This window comes from Mustela nivalis, assembly GCF_964662115.1.
Source record: "Mustela nivalis genome assembly, chromosome: 13".
Lineage (NCBI taxonomy): Eukaryota > Metazoa > Chordata > Mammalia > Carnivora > Mustelidae > Mustela > Mustela nivalis.
Window position 1 is genome coordinate 61,041,535 of NC_139032.1, and position 15,265 is coordinate 61,056,799.

Here is a 15,265-nt window from a genome sequence, read left to right on the forward strand (position 1 = left end):
GAGAAGCCTGAAGGGAACTGTCTCAGCCCTGAGGGACCCACAGTGCTCTGGGACAGTCCTCTTAGGGCCATCAGCAGAGTTTGCCCCAGCAGAGTCGCCTGCCCTGTAAGACACTCGTGTTTTGCAGGAAAGGTCTGGGTCCCCAAGCAGAAGCCAATGGATCCCGTGCTGGAAAGTGTGACCCTGGAGCCGGAGCTGGAGGAGGCTTTGGCAAACGCCTCAGATGCAGAACTCTGTGACATCGCAGGTAAGAGGCTTTCCCGAAGCTTCTCCACATCTTCCACAAGAGTTTGAACTGCCTTTGCAGGGACTCTTAGATGGTTTATTGCAACATGAACACATTTTCCATTTCTAAAAAGGACTTGGGGAGACAGAATAATATTAACTATATTATTATTCTCCAGAATATTAAGACAGAAACCCAGGATCAAAAACCAAAGTGATGGCATTGGGAGGGAGACAAACCATAAGTGACTCTTAATCTCACAAAACAAACTGAGGGTTGCTGGGGGGAGGGGGTTTGGGAGAAGGGGGTGGGACTATGGACATTGGGGAGGGTATGTGCTTTGGTGAGTGCTGTGAAGTGTGTAAACCTGGTGATTCACAGACCTGTACCCCTGGGGATAAAAACATATGTTTATAAAAAATAAAAAATTAAAAAAAAAAAAAGAAAAATGCAAAAAAAAAAAAAAAAAGAAAAAAACCAAAGTGAAGAAAAGAGAAATAAAACCACCCAAAACTGTCACTTCACGGAGTCAGCTCTGGCTGCCATGAGAGCCCAGCCCGGAGCAATGGGAAGCCTCCCAGGGAAGGCTAGCATAGGTCCTCCACCAGCCGCAGCACCAAATCCTGCCCAAGCCACTGGCGAAGAGTGAACAGAGGGGGACAGGCCGAGGGTGTGAAGGCCTGGAAGGGTTATGAAGGGCCCTTCTGAGGCTCAGAGATCAGGCTTTGAGGAGCTCGCCCCTCATCACGGATTTGTACAACACTGTCCATCGCAAAATGTTTCCATACAACCTTCACACTCAGCCCTTCATCTCCAGAAGGTGGCCTGCGATTCAGAGCCCTTTGCCACACTTGTCTCCTTATTATGGTCTAGTACCTGCCCTGTGTACCCTGAGTTCTGTCCCTGCTGAGGGTTGGACTCGGTCTGCAGCGAGCACCCCACACGCCCACCGTGGTAATCCTTCCTGGCCTGGAGGGTGGGAAGGGGCCTTTTCATTCTGCAAACTTGGGAGCTACTAACCACCAGCCCAGATAACGACAGGAGTGTGGATGGGGGGAGAAGAGACTCAGGGCAAGTGGGAACGGGAGAGAAAGGGTAGAGTCAGCTGTGATCGTCCGGCTGTGACACTGAGGTTGGGGGAGGAGTCAGGAAGGTTCCAGATTTCTGGCTCCAGGAACTAAATGGATGATGGTGCTATTAATGAAGGTGCGTATAGTAGTGTGCTTGGGCTGCCATACACAATACCACAGGTTAGATGGCTTAAACAACAGAAACTTGTTCTCTCACAGTTCTCCTAAGACTAGAAGTCCAAGATATTGGTAGGTTTGTTTTTTTTCTGAGCCCTCTCTCCTTGACTTGCAGGTAGCCACAGGTCACTGTGTCCCTCTGTGCGTGTGTCTCCCCGTGTGCCTTCATACATCCTAATATCTTCTTATGAAGACACCCGGCAGATTGGATCAGGGCCCACCTTAACAGCCTTCTTAGAACTTACTTTACCTCTTTCAAGACCTTATTTCCAAGTACAGTTGCAAATTCTAAAGTACTAGAGTTACCACTTCAACATGCGAATTTTGGAGGGACACATTTCAGCCCATAACAGTGGGAAACGAGCAGTTTAAGGGGAGGGACTGAGTTCTTTGTGGGATCTTTAAAGTTTGATGTGCCTGTGAGCGACCCTGGAGGGGACAGCTGGCCTTGAAAGTCTTCAGGAATGCAGAGAGATCTGCGGTGTCATTTGCATTGTCAAGCTTCAGGCAGAAAGCCTGACACTCAGGTGGGTGCCTGGGGTTCTGGAGGCAAGTGCCCTGGCCAAGAGAGAGCCTGTGAGAGCGAGGGCATGGAAATGGGACGAAGCTAGTCGCAATGGGGGCCAGTAAGCCACACATGGCCCAGAAGTCAAAACAATGTGAAGACAGACCAAACCTGACGCAAGAGCTTGGAAGACAGAATGAAGGCTCGGGGTGGTGGGAGACCCAGAGCTGTGAGGCCACAGGGCTAGGGGACTTGGCTACCAAAGCTGTCTTCTGCCTGCTCACAGCCTCCGGCTTCTCGTGGGCGTTGTGCATGAGTCCTGGTGACATTCATGCTGGGGAGTGGGAAGGGGGTGGCCTCCCATCTGTAGTGGAACCATGAGGGGAGGGACAGTGAGAAGACACCATATGACGCGAAGTCGGCCTGGTGGCCAATGCCAGGCTGCAGGGACCCGAGGAGTGCGTGATGGGGCGAGCCAACATGCAGATTCTGAGTCCAAACCACCATTTTCCTCAGGAGGGAGAACATTTGGGAAAGGCCACAGGGCAGTGGTCTGCAGGGTGTCGGGGCTGAGAGAGAAAGGCCTTCATTTGGCCATGGAGTACAGAAGCAGTGAGCCAAGAGCCACAAAAATCCTATTAGAGTCCTCCCGAGGCTCTCTTATTTCCAGCAAACCATCTCCGTGGTTGGGGGTCCGCCCGACTTCTATTAACCCGGGCAGCTGGGGGCAGGCTGGGTGTCACTTGGGTCTGGCCTCTCCACTCAGACTCACCCTGGGGCTGTTTTCATCCCGGCCCTCCTCCTCTGATCACCCTCCGTGATGTCACTGCCCTCATTAGGCAGCTCAGAGGGATTATCGGATGACTCCCCGGTCAGAACCGCCAGTTCCTGGGCCAAAATAGAAGTGCAATATCGTGCTACGTTTCTGGGCTGGTTTCTTGAAACCATTTCCCTTTATTTTTGTTGGCGTAGCTAATCGTTATTATCTGTTCATGAGACCGTACCCTTCCGTTGTCCGGAGAGGACGGGGGAGCTGTAAGGCAACACCAGTATCAACTGGCTAACCTTGGGCGCTGGTCACTGTGAATCAGCCATTTGAAGGGGTGGCAGGGGCTCCAGGGAAGGAGGGACGGAATATTTGCTGACCACCTCCTTATGGCCCAGGTGCCCTGGGAGTGGCTTCTAGAGCCTTGCTGCATTTCTTGACCACAACAATCCTAAGAAGTAAGGGTCACTATTGCCCCTGTTTGATGGATGGAGGAAGGAAGGCAGTGACATTGAATGCTTTGTGGGGCTTGAACATAGGCAGCTTCCCCAGAGGGCACACTTCTCCTCCAGAGAGCACCAGCCACCCCCATGCAGATGATGCCGTCCTCTGAGGGGACACAGAGGGTGGGCAAGAGGGGGTTCACCCCCACGCCCCATGGAGCCCAGTGGGGGGAGGGTGGGGCCACATTAGGAAAGTCTCTGTATGTCACAGGAAGGCATTGACCCGTTAGGATCCGTGGGGCCATGGGGGCTGTTGGGAGAGGCCAGAAGAAAGCAGAGGCTTAGGCAAAGGTGGTGGTGTTTGGAGGACGGGGGGATGGAGGAGGCTGGCCCCAGGTAAGGTAAAGGGCTAAGGTAGAGCTGGATGGGGACTGTGTCTGAGGTGCAGCTGTCCTAGCACTGGACCCGAGGCCAAGAGGCCACAGGAGGTTGAGGCGGGAGCTTGCGTGAGTGTCTGGTGTGGCAAGCCAGGGGTTCAGATCCCTTCTCAAGGATGGGGTTGCTGAAGCCATGAGTGTGGGTGACCCAACAGAGAAAGGAAAGTAAGGAGAAGACGGCATACAGTCTGCGGGACATCTCTGGTGTTGGCGACGTGACTCCCAGGCAGAGCCTTCCATTAGCTTAGTTTAGGTTCCCTCATTGACCTACTCGGCAACCATTTATCCAGTGTCGTCCCACTGTGCGCCTGGCTCCAGACGAGCCCTGATAGAGCAGCGTGCAGGGCGGCTAGTCCTTGCCCTCACAGAGCTGACGTTCAGCAAATACTTAGGCCAATAAGAAGTGACAAATGAGAGTGAGTGTCATCCCAAGAAAGGTCAGGGAGCAAGAAGGGGGCTGGGTTAGGTTCTGGGGCCGGGGGACATGAAGGTAGAGGCTGAAGCTGAGCCCTGAGGCAGAAGAGCAGGGGTGAGCTGGGGGGGTGGTGGGAATGGGGGAGACATGTCCCAGGCTGGCACACAGCAGGAGCAAGGTTCTGAGCCACTCCGGGTGGCTTGCTTGGCACGCAGGCAGCAGGCTTGATGTCCAGCAGTGACAGGAAGATGTAGAGAGACACCCAGCAGATGTGTCATCCTGACTCGAGTGTGGCCTAGGGAAGGCAGAGCTGGGGACTCCCGTTTGTTCGTTTGTTTTCGTGTCTGTGCACCATTTGTGCCTGCATTCATTCACACGCGGAGTCCACGGGCATCATCAAGCTACTGTGTGCTTGGATGCATCAGATCCAGGCCCTGCCCTTGGGGGACCAGGAGGTGAGGAGGAAGACAGACCAGAAGCATATAAATTTTAACGTGAGAAGTGTGACCGCAGGGTAATGAGCAGAAGGGGCAAGCCCCTGACCGTGCTGAGTTCTTGGCTTGTGGCCTCGGCTTGTAATGCAGAGGCCACTGGGAGTCCGTGGCATTATCAGTGCCCCCTCCCGCATCTGGAATGCGATCTTGACTCACCTTTAGGGAGGACCCTTCAGGTGCGGCCAGACTCCAAAGGGAATCGGCCTGGAAGAGTCTCTCCCTCCAGAAGGCCCAGTCCCCAGCCGCCCCCATGGGCAGTTGGTACCCCCAGCTCCTGTGATTCTCAGAGACAGTCTTGGCCGCCCACCCTGAGCGTCTGGGGTCCTCTCATATCCTTGGGCACTGGTTTTCCTCACATTCTGCCAGGGTCAGGGTGTGGCTTATCTAGGAGTAGTTTGACAGCACCCAAGTCCTGGGCCAAAGCTGGCTTCGCCCACCTGTTTCTGTGATGCAGGAAAACGCCTTCCCTCTGTCTGCGCAGGGCCAGCCAAGCAGTTGGCAGCTGGAGGGGCCCGGGATGTGTGCTGTGATCTCTCTGCATCCTAAGTGGAATTACAAACCAAGTGAACCCTGCCAAGGCAGAAGAGGAAAGAGAACTCGATGTTCTTTTTCAGAGTTCAAAAATAGTCCTTTTTCAGTTTTGAGGAAGATCTGGTCTTAAAAAAAAAAAAAAAAAAGTCATGTTTCCCAGTGCTAAATTCAGCCGTGCCAATATCTACAAGGAATGAAGCGGCAGGCAATGTTGATGTGCTATTTTCCTCCATCATTCACTTGTGGCCACATGAGTGTGCAAAACCAAGCAAGGGGAGAGCCGTGATTAGGTGCCTGGGGCAGGCGGAAGGATTAGAGCCACCAAGCTCTGCTTTCTGCTCAGCAATGGAGATTTTGCATGGTGCATCCCCCCCAGCCCCGCCCCAAGTACTTCCCCTCTCCTCTCTCCCTCCCTTCCTGGGGACCTTTCCCTCTCTCCCTTTCTTTCTTCCCTCCCTCTCCCTTCCTTCCTTCCTTCCTCAAACCCTAACTTCCTCTGAACTGCAAATAGTTTCATTTCTTCTGAGAACTGCTATTGACATGTCTGGTGCCTCCCAGAATAGGCGTGTTATCTGTCCTTGGAATTCTGGCATGGAGGGGACAGTTTACAACTTTGGAACTGCTAATGGCCTAGTTTGTGGAGGAGCGGATGGGAGGTCTCCGAAGCCAGGAGGGCCCTCACTGAGCAGGCTCTGACAAGCCATTTCCCTCTTGAGCCTGCTGGAAAACCAGAGGACCTGGCTGGGGGCTTGTTGTAAAAATCAAATGGGATAAAAAGATGAGATGTTATACGTAACCAAGGAATCGTTGAACACTGCATCAGAAACTAGCGATGTACTGTAGACTGGCTAACTGAACGTCATTTTTTATAAAAAAGAGAAGACGTTGCGTGACTACTAGGTGCTATGTGAGAGTAAGAGATTGGCATTCAAACATACGCCTTTTTTTTAGGTGACAAGACTGAGGCCCAAAAAAGTGAAAATGTCCTGGACATTTTGGTGCCAAATGGGTGCCAAAGCCCAGCCTGGAGCCCAGGTCTCTTCCCTCTGTCCCCAGCCACTTCCTTGTACCCTTCCTGCCCCCCTTTCTGGACCATTATAGGAAGCTGGCACGAAGCCCAAAGGGCATTTTCCACCCCCACCTCTCTATACCTCTCAGCAAGACCAGCTGGCCAATGATGTCACATCTTTGCTCTGATTCTTAGCAACCTTTCCGAATTTTTTTTCCAAACTGGGGTCCCAGCTGCAGCCCAGAACCACCATAAGCCACCACCTGCCACCAGCGCATGTGGGGATGGGAAAGAGCCAGCTCCAAAAGGTGGCTCCCGGTGAGCCACCTCCCCACCTCCCCAGCTGCTGACTCAGGCCATGGCCCTCACTGCCCACGTAGAAGCAGCCTAAATTAAAGCCTAGAGAGCTCTAAAAAATGCAGATGCCTCTCCCTATAAGTTCTCCGTGATGAACAGGAGAGTCTAATTTTAGCAGAGAAGATTCTTAGAATGTGAGAAACAGAAGGGCTTCGAGATCGGCTCATCCTGTGGTTCTCAGCCCCCACTGAGCATCAAAAATCATGCAAGGGAATTAAAAATATATCTGCAGAGATTCAGATCGGCTGGTCCAAGAGAAGCCCCAATATTGTCTTGAAGCTGCGGGTGATTTGTATGTGCAGCTGGGGTAGAGAACCAAAGGGCTTATCTTGCTCTTCCTCACACAGAGGAGGCTGAAGTCCAGAGAGGGCTGGGGACCCGCCCCAGGTCACACAGAATCAGGAGTAGAGTCAGGATTAACTCGGGTCTCCTGACTCCTCACCAAGGACTCTCATGTAGTCTCTCTCACTAGAAATCATGTCTAATGAAATGCCCAGGGGAATTAAAACGGATCAGCAAATATTTACCAAACACTATACTCTGGAGGAGAAGGAAGAGAGACTATTCTTCCCCGACCTCTGGAAGCCCAAAGTCCAGTAGAGGAAGCACACATGCATCCAGCTACCTCTAACGCTGTGTGGTCCATGCTGGGATGGACGGCAGGTGCCGTGGGAGAACTAGAGAGGGAGAGAGAGGATTCCAGAAGCCTCCATGAGCGAAGAAGTGTTACCCCAAGTCCTAAAGGATGGGAAGGTAGAGTTGTTGGGTCAAATACACAAATTCAGGATGCTCAGTTGGATCTGAATTTCAGATCAACAATGAATAATTTTTTAATATAAGTAGATCCCAAATATGGAATGGGACATATTTATACTAAAATATTATTCGTTGCTTATCTGAAATTCCAATTTAACTGAGTATCACATATGTTCATTTGCTAAATCTAGTAACACTACTGGGGGCATTTTAGCAGCACACATGGCAGATGGAGGGAGACTCACCACTAGTAGAGGGGACGGTGTTGACAGAAGCGGGAGAATGTACTGAGCCGTGACCATTTGTGTCACCGGAGCAGAAACGATGTGGGTGAGAGACAGTCCGTTGAAGCAGCTGGCCCATGGAGGGCTGGTGAAACCACGCTCCGGGGGCCACCTACCATCCTCTGACCTGGGTGGCTGCAAAACCTCACGGTTGCCATATCCTTTCCTCCCTCTGTAGTCCGTTCTGCACACACAGCCAGAGTGACGCTCCCAGAACCCGAGTCAGGACATCTCGGTCCCTGCCGAGGTCTCCAGTGGCTTCTCAGCTGCTCCTAGGGAAAGACACACAAACCCCTTACTGCAACCTAGAAGACCCTGCGGGATCGAAATGTGCCTGTTTGAATGAAATCTACTCCAGAGTGATATTGTGAGGCTTCGGGGTGGGGGTGGTGTCAGGCAGTTTCCCAGCTTGGCTACCCCCTGAGTCTACTTAGGGAGCCTTGAAAAAGGCAGAGGCTTGACCCCACCCCTAGAGATGGTGGCCTAATGGGTCTGGGGTAGGTCTGGGCTTCAGGTGTTTGAAAAGATGCCCCAGGGATTCCAATGTGCAGCTGAACTGAGAATCACTGACATTTACCGTATTCTCTGGCTCGCAGCAAGCGTGCAGTGAGTGGGAGGGTGGGGGAGGTCCACCATTCGTCCAGCTCAGCTCCGTCCACCTTCTGTTTCCCCTTCCTGCCCTAGGCTTCCACTCCCTGAGCTTGAGGGCTTTCCCACCCCCCATTCCCTCTGCCGTCCAGAATGCGCCCCTCCCTTCTCTTGACTTGGCCGACACTACTCATCCCTCCTATCCCAAGTCCCTCCATTCAGTTCTCCCAGAGCAACTGAACTTTTCCTCTACAACATGTATACTCTGTGCTTATGTTTTCAATTGTGCAGGTACCTGCCTAGCATCTCCTCCCCCAACAGACTTTGCTGTTCCTTGCTGCACACACAGCCCCACTCCCTCCCAGCACCAACCCCGTTCTTCTTCCCCCTCCAGTGCCACCCCACCCAGAGCCAGGCATATGATGTGGGCACTCGATAAATGTTGAACAAACGAATGGATGAAAGCCCGACTGAGCACAGGAGTAATGTGGTCAGATCTGCACTTCCAGAAGGATCTTTCTGGCTGCTCTGTAATGAATGCTGGTGGGGGGAAGGTAGGAAGAGACCGGGGCCAGGACAGCAGTGATTACACGGCTGTGATAACACAGCTGCAGAATGGCAGGGCCCCAGCCAGCACAGAGGAGACAGAATGGGAGGTGGGACAGATGAGAGACAGTGTTAGGAGGGTGGGGACTTAGGGCATGCCGTGCCACCGAGGGTCCACCCTGAGGGGACAGGCAGGATGTCAAGACAGAAGGTGATCCCAAGGAAGGGGCAGTTGCTGGGAAGGACGAGTTCTATTTTGGCCAAGTTGGGCTGGAGGTACCCGTGGGACACTGGGAGACACCGGGGAATCTGAGGCCGGGGCTGGAAAAGTCTCCGCTGGGTGTAGAGATCTGAACGTCACATAAATAGAGACGAGAGCAAAAATCAAGTAAAATTTAAAACCATGCAAGTGTTTCTTGCCATTTCCATGCACAAAAATGCCTGGGGTGTGGGACGTCCGTGGTCCGGAGGCTCTTCTGTGGGAGAGAGGCGAGCCATGGCGTTCCCGTGTCCCCGCAGCTATCCTGGGCATGCACACGCTGATGAGCAACCAGCAGTACTACCAGGCCCTGGGCAGCAGCTCCATCGTGAACAAGGAGGGACTCAACAGTGAGTACACCGCCCTCATCCCCAGCTCGGCCCCCGTCCCTCCTCCCCGAGCAAGGACGCCCCGGAAGTGAAGGCGTCCGCAGCTTCTTGCTTCCTCTGCCCACTCATGCTCTTTGGCTCATTGCAGACATTTTAAAATTTTGACGTAGCCAAATCTATCCACCTTTTCCTTCACCTTCTCTGGGATTTGTGTCTTGCTTGTGCAGGACATCTCCGTCCTCATGTGGCAAAAATGTCCTCCTGCAGTGTCTCCTGAGAGTGTTCGAGGTTCGTCTCTCGTATCCCACTTCTTACTCCGCCTGGGTCTGTGTCTGGGTGCGGTGTGAGAGGAGATCAAACGGTCACTTTTCATGCCTCTCCCACGGGGACAACACTGTTGTTTGCAAAATCCGTCCCTCCACCGCTGGCCTGGGACTCCGTCACGATCATGAATTTCTACACGTCCACACGTGTCTGTCTTCTGGGGCCTCTTTTGTTCCTCAACTCCCCTTGCCCTTTCCTGGGACCATACTGTATTGTTCTTCTTGCTCCCCTGCATCGTCCCTAGCTGGCCTTTTGACCCCCCAAATCAGTGAGGGTACCAGAAGAATACTGACCCTCTCTCTGGAAAGCTTATACGTTTCTCTCATGTTCAGGCTCCATTTTATCCTCACAAGAGTCCACTGAGGTAAAGCGTCTGTCTGACACCTTACAGAGGAGCACAGAGAGGGTCAGAGGGTTTCAGTCATTCACCCTGGGCATGTAGGCCTCAAAGGCAGAGTCCAAGCAGGGCGCGGTCAGCGCTTCTCCCCGCCTCTGCTGGCGCCCCAGAATGTGTGGCCTTTTCCTAGGGTTGAACTCTGCTGCTGCTTCCTTCCAGAGAATCCTGTGGAGGGAGAGGCTCCCTGTGTTCCCGTGAGCCACCTCTCTTCTGTCCGTCCCTCTAGGCGTGATCAAACCCACACAATACAAACCTGTACCTGATGAAGAGCCAAATTCAACAGATGTCGAGGAAACGCTGGAGCGGATAAAGAACAATGACCCCAAACTTGAGGAGGTTAACCTCAACAACATCCGGGTAAAGTCCTTTTGATTTCACTTCACCTGGGGCAGGTAGGAGGAGCCCATGTGCGGGCCCAGGCTTGGCTATACGGAGAGAACAGGGACCTGTTTGGGTTCTGGGAGCTTCCGGATCAGGAAGGGGGCAAAACCTCTCAAAGGCCTGGGCAGTGTAAGCAAACACATCCTAAAGCCCTGGTTTCTTCAGGCCCTGGTGTTCACCATGGGCCAATACACCTTCGATTCTGGAAACCTGTCTTGTTATTCGAAACACTGAGAACTTCTCTGAGCTAAAATCATAAGTCAGATACCTGACTGCCGGGGATCCCAAGGCTAGGAAAAGCCCGCACCCAGCGGGTGAATGGGGTCCCACAGCCCTGGGAGGGGCCGGCCCTGAACCATCCGCACGCCATCATCCATGTGGTCAGCCTCATTCTGCAGCCCTGGCAAGGAGCTGTCGGCCCCTGTGTCCAGCCTGACCAGATGTCACCTGTGTGACCATCAAGGGCAGAGGAGGGTCCGATGGACAAGCATCTGACCCTGGACGGGCTGCAGGAGGAATTCAGGAGCAGAACCAGCTGCCTGCCCACCTGCTTAGCCCGGAGCCCAGCAGGATTAGTTCTGGGAGGGTGTGGGGGTAAGATAAGAAGTGGGCCCCTGCCCCAGCTCCCCAGCTCCTCTTTCCTTTCTTCTCCATTTTCTTTTAAGTGGCTGCCAGCCCCACAGCCTAATCTGATTAGAAACCTGCGCCCGCAGTGTTCTCCTCCACCTGGCCTCTCCAGGCTCTGCTCCCACGGGGAGCTAACATGACACTCTGAAATGAGAGATCCTGCAAACACAGCCAGGTTTTCTCCCGGGTGCCTCCATTGTCTGCCGTGTGCCCAGTGGGAGGCCCTGGCACAGCTCAGAACTCTGTACCCTGGCAGTGAACCGTGGCTCAGAGTGGTGCAGGGGTGTGGAACCCGGCCGTGGCTGTGCACCTTCACCATGGGCCCACAGGCTCGTCCCTCTCCAGGCCTCAGTTTCCCTTCCGCACGTGAAAAATTTGGACCAGATCAGAGGTTTTCCCCTGAGAAGATTAAGAAATCTATGCCAAAGCCCCCCCCCACCCCCCGGGATTCTGAATTTATTGGTCTGGTCCAGACGCATGCATCAGCAGTTTACAAAAGTTCCCCAGGAGCCTCTGCTGTGCGGTACAGCTGAAACCTGGCAGGACAGATGTCTCCTAGGGATCATCTAGGGCAGTGTCCAGACCCCAACTCATTTTCCAAAAACAGGCCTAGAGAGAGAGGAGACTTTGCCCAATGTTACAGAGAGTCAGAAACATTGCCAGTTGTCCAGGCAGAGGCCGAGGCCCTGCCCACTCCACACCCCAGTCCTGAGCCCCCAGCACAGCACTCCTTTGCATACTTTGCCTTGGTTTTTCCTTCTCTGGTCTCCACCTGCACAGGGTCCTCCCTGAAATTGTCAGGGATGGTTTTCTGTCAATCTGTTTACCTGAAAGTTCTCTCCAGATCTCAGCCTTTTGGGGCAAAGCAGGAACTCTTTGCCTATTCAGCAATCTGATGAGAGACCTACTAGGAATCAGGCTGCATGTGTGAGAGGGTCACTGCCCCATCTGTCTTCCCAGCCTGACCCTGGTCGGGGCTGCTCCTCACCGCCTGCCTCTCTCTCTGCAGAATATCCCCATTCCCACTCTCAAGGCCTATGCCGAAGCCCTGAAAGAGAACACATATGTGAAGAAGTTCAGCATCGTGGGAACACGGAGCAATGACCCCGTGGCACATGTATGTACATTTCAGTTCCGCTGCATTGAAACTGGGGGGCTAGAAACAGCAGGATGGATGCTTGTGGCCCCAGGACTGGCTGAACCCCACTGAGGAAGAACCCTGTGTGGTATGATGAAAGGCAATGGCCAGGAGCCAGGAGACGATGTGAACACAAGTGCCATTATTTAGGCAACATCTGTGCATTATGCTAGTTAACATCCACAGTCACCCCGATCTCAGGGATGTAGGTCTCCCCACTTTGCAGACAAAGAACCTGGGGTGCAGGGAGTTCAGGCATTACTCTTTGTCCAAAGTTGCACAGCATGTGAGAAGTGGAACTAAGATTTAGATGCAAGTCATGTTGGTTCTAAAGCAGATCTGTCCCCACTTAGCACACCGCGTTGGAGAAGTACCCGCCCCTCTCTGGGCTTCAGTCCCTCTATATCCAAAATCATGGTCTTACTCAGTGGGTCCTAATGACCAATTTTATTTGTTTCTTTTTGCCCAAGTCATAAAGATATTGCTGATCAAATTAAATGGTATTTATTATAAAGTAGCCAACAATTCTTTTTTTTTTCTTTTCTGTTAAATATTCAAACATATTTATTGAGAGTCTGTCTGTGTCCAGTACCGAATTAGGCTCTGAGAATATAACGGTGACTGACAGTCATAGCTCTCACTTTCTTTTTTTTTTTTTAACTTTTAATTTATTATTTACCTGAGAGAGAGAGCGCGCACAAGCAGGGAGAGCAAGCAGCAGGCAGAGGGAGAAAGAAAAGCAGGCTCTCCACTGGGCAGGGAACCCAACATGGGGGTCAATCCCTGGACCCTGAGATAATGACTTGAGCCAAAGGTAGATGCTTAACCAACTGAGCCACCGAAGTGCCCCTATAGCTCTCACTTTCATAATATAACGGTCCATTTAGCCATGCAGACAACTAAAGCCTGACAGTATAGTATGATTATTACAACACTAATAGCAGGTTAAAAGTGCAAGAATTAGCTTACCAAGGATGGCAGTTAATCATTTAGTAGCAGTTTGTTAATATCCACAAAATAACCTGCAGGAATTTTGACTGGGGTTGCATTGAACTTACAGATCAAGGAGGGAAGAACTTATATCTTGACAGTATTGAGTCTTCTTATCCATGAACATGGAATATCTATTTTTTTTAAAAGAATTTATTTATTTATTTGACAGAGAGCACACATAGACAGAGCAGCAGGCAGAGGGAGAGGGAGAAGCAGGCTTTCCACTGAGCAGGGAGCCAGATGTGGGTCTTGGTCCCAGGACTCTGGGATCATGACCTGAGCCGAAGGCAGTTGCTTAACCAACTGAGCCACACAGGCACCCTGGAATATCTATTTATTTAGTTCTTTGATTTTTATACATCAGAGTTTTATAGCTTTTCCCATATAGATCTTCTACATATTTTGTTAGCTCTAGACCTAAGTATTTCACTTTTGAGGGTACTAATGTAAATGGTGTGATGTTTTTAACTTCCTATTCCACTTGTTCCTTCCTAGAATATAGGAAAGTGGTTAATTTTTATATGTCAGTCTTATTTTGTACTATCCTGCTATAATCATTGATTAGTTCCAGGAGGGTTTTTTTTTTTTTTGGTCAGTTCTTTCAGATTTTCTACAAAGACAATCATATCAGCTGCAAACAGTTTTATTTCTTCCTTCAATATTTTATATATATATATATATATATATATATATATATATATATATATATTTGATTTATACATTTGATTTCCTTTTCCTGCCTATTGCATTAGCTAGAACTTCTATTCTGATGTTCAAAAGGAGTGGTGAGTGGGTTCATCCTTGCCTTGTACCTAATCTTAGTAATAACATTTCGAATCTTATCATTAAGCATGATGTTAACTGTAGGTTTCTTGTCGATATTCTTTACCAAGTTGAGGAAGTTCCCATCTATTTCTAATCTACCGAGAGTTTTTATTATGAATGGGTGTTGGATTTTGTCAAATGCTTTTTCTGTATCTATTGTTACAATCATGTGACTTTTCTTTTTTTATCCTGTTGTTGTGATGGTTTACATTAATTGATTTTCAAATGTTGAGCAAGCCTTGCATACCTGGGATAAATCTCACTGGTCACAGTGTATAACCTTTTTATACATTGTTAAATTCCAGTTGCTATATTTTTGAGGATTTTTGCATCTATGCTCATGAGAGATATTGGTCTGTAGTTTTCCTGTAATGTCTTTGTTTTGGTATTAGGATAACAGTGGCCTCACAGAATGAGTTAGGAAGTATTCCCTCTGCTTCCATTCTCCGAAAGAGATTGTAGAGAACTAGTATCATTTCTTCCTTAAATATTTGGTAGAATTCACTGTGTGGGCCTGGTGATTTCTGTTTTGGAAGGTTATTAATTATTGATTCTATTTCTTTAATAGGTATAGGCCTACTCAGATTATCTATTTCTTCTTACGTGAGCTTTGACAAATTGTATCTTTCAAGGAATTAGTCCATTTCATCGAGGTTATCAAATCTGTGGACATAAGAGTTGTTCACAATTTTCCTTTATTATCTTCTCAATTCCCATGGGATCTGTAGTAATGGGCCTCTTTCATTTCTGATATTAGTAATTTGTCTCTCTCTCTCTCTCTCTCTCTCTCTTTTCTTAGCCTGGCTTAAGGGTTATCAGTTTTATTGATCTTTTCAAAGAATCAACCTTTCACTTCACTGATTTTTCTCTATTCATCTGTTTTCTGCTTCATTGATTTCTATTCTAATTCTTATTTATTTTTTTCTGCTTACTTTGGATTATTTTGCTCTTCTCAAAGTTTTCTAAAATGGAAACTTGGATTATTGAATTTAGATTTTTTTTAATCTATGCATTCAATACTGGACATTTCCCTCTAAGTTCTATTTCCACTGCATCCCACAAATTTTAATAAGGTATGTTTTCATTTATTTCTCTTAAGGTTTCTTTTTTGCTCTACATGTTATTTAGAAATGTGTTGTTTAATCACCAAGCAATATTTGTAGATTTTCAAAGTTATCTTTCTGTTACTGATTTCTAGCTCAAGACCACAGAGCTCTGAGAGCCGATGTTGTATGATTTTGTTTCTTTTAAATTTGTTAAGGTCGTTCCATGGCCCAGAATGTGATCGATCTTGTGACTGTTCCGTGTGAACTTGAGAAGAACATGTATTCTGCTGTTGTAGGATAAAGTTGCATTTAAGTGTCACTTCTATCCAGTTCATTGATGGC

At 49.8% G+C, this 15,265-nt stretch overlaps 1 protein-coding gene across 2 annotated transcripts in view; it reads left to right on the forward strand.

Annotated features, from left to right (window-relative positions):
- TMOD1 (tropomodulin 1) overlaps positions 1-15,265 on the forward strand; it is an 83,812-nt gene that overhangs the window by 46,066 nt on the left and 22,481 nt on the right. For both annotated transcript variants that reach the window (XM_082694956.1, XM_082694957.1), the window contains 4 exons: positions 128-247; positions 9,124-9,213; positions 10,140-10,270; positions 11,931-12,038. In XM_082694956.1, coding sequence (XP_082551082.1) covers positions 128-247; positions 9,124-9,213; positions 10,140-10,270; positions 11,931-12,038 — 449 coding nt within the window. The remainder of the gene's footprint in view (positions 1-127; positions 248-9,123; positions 9,214-10,139; positions 10,271-11,930; positions 12,039-15,265) is intronic.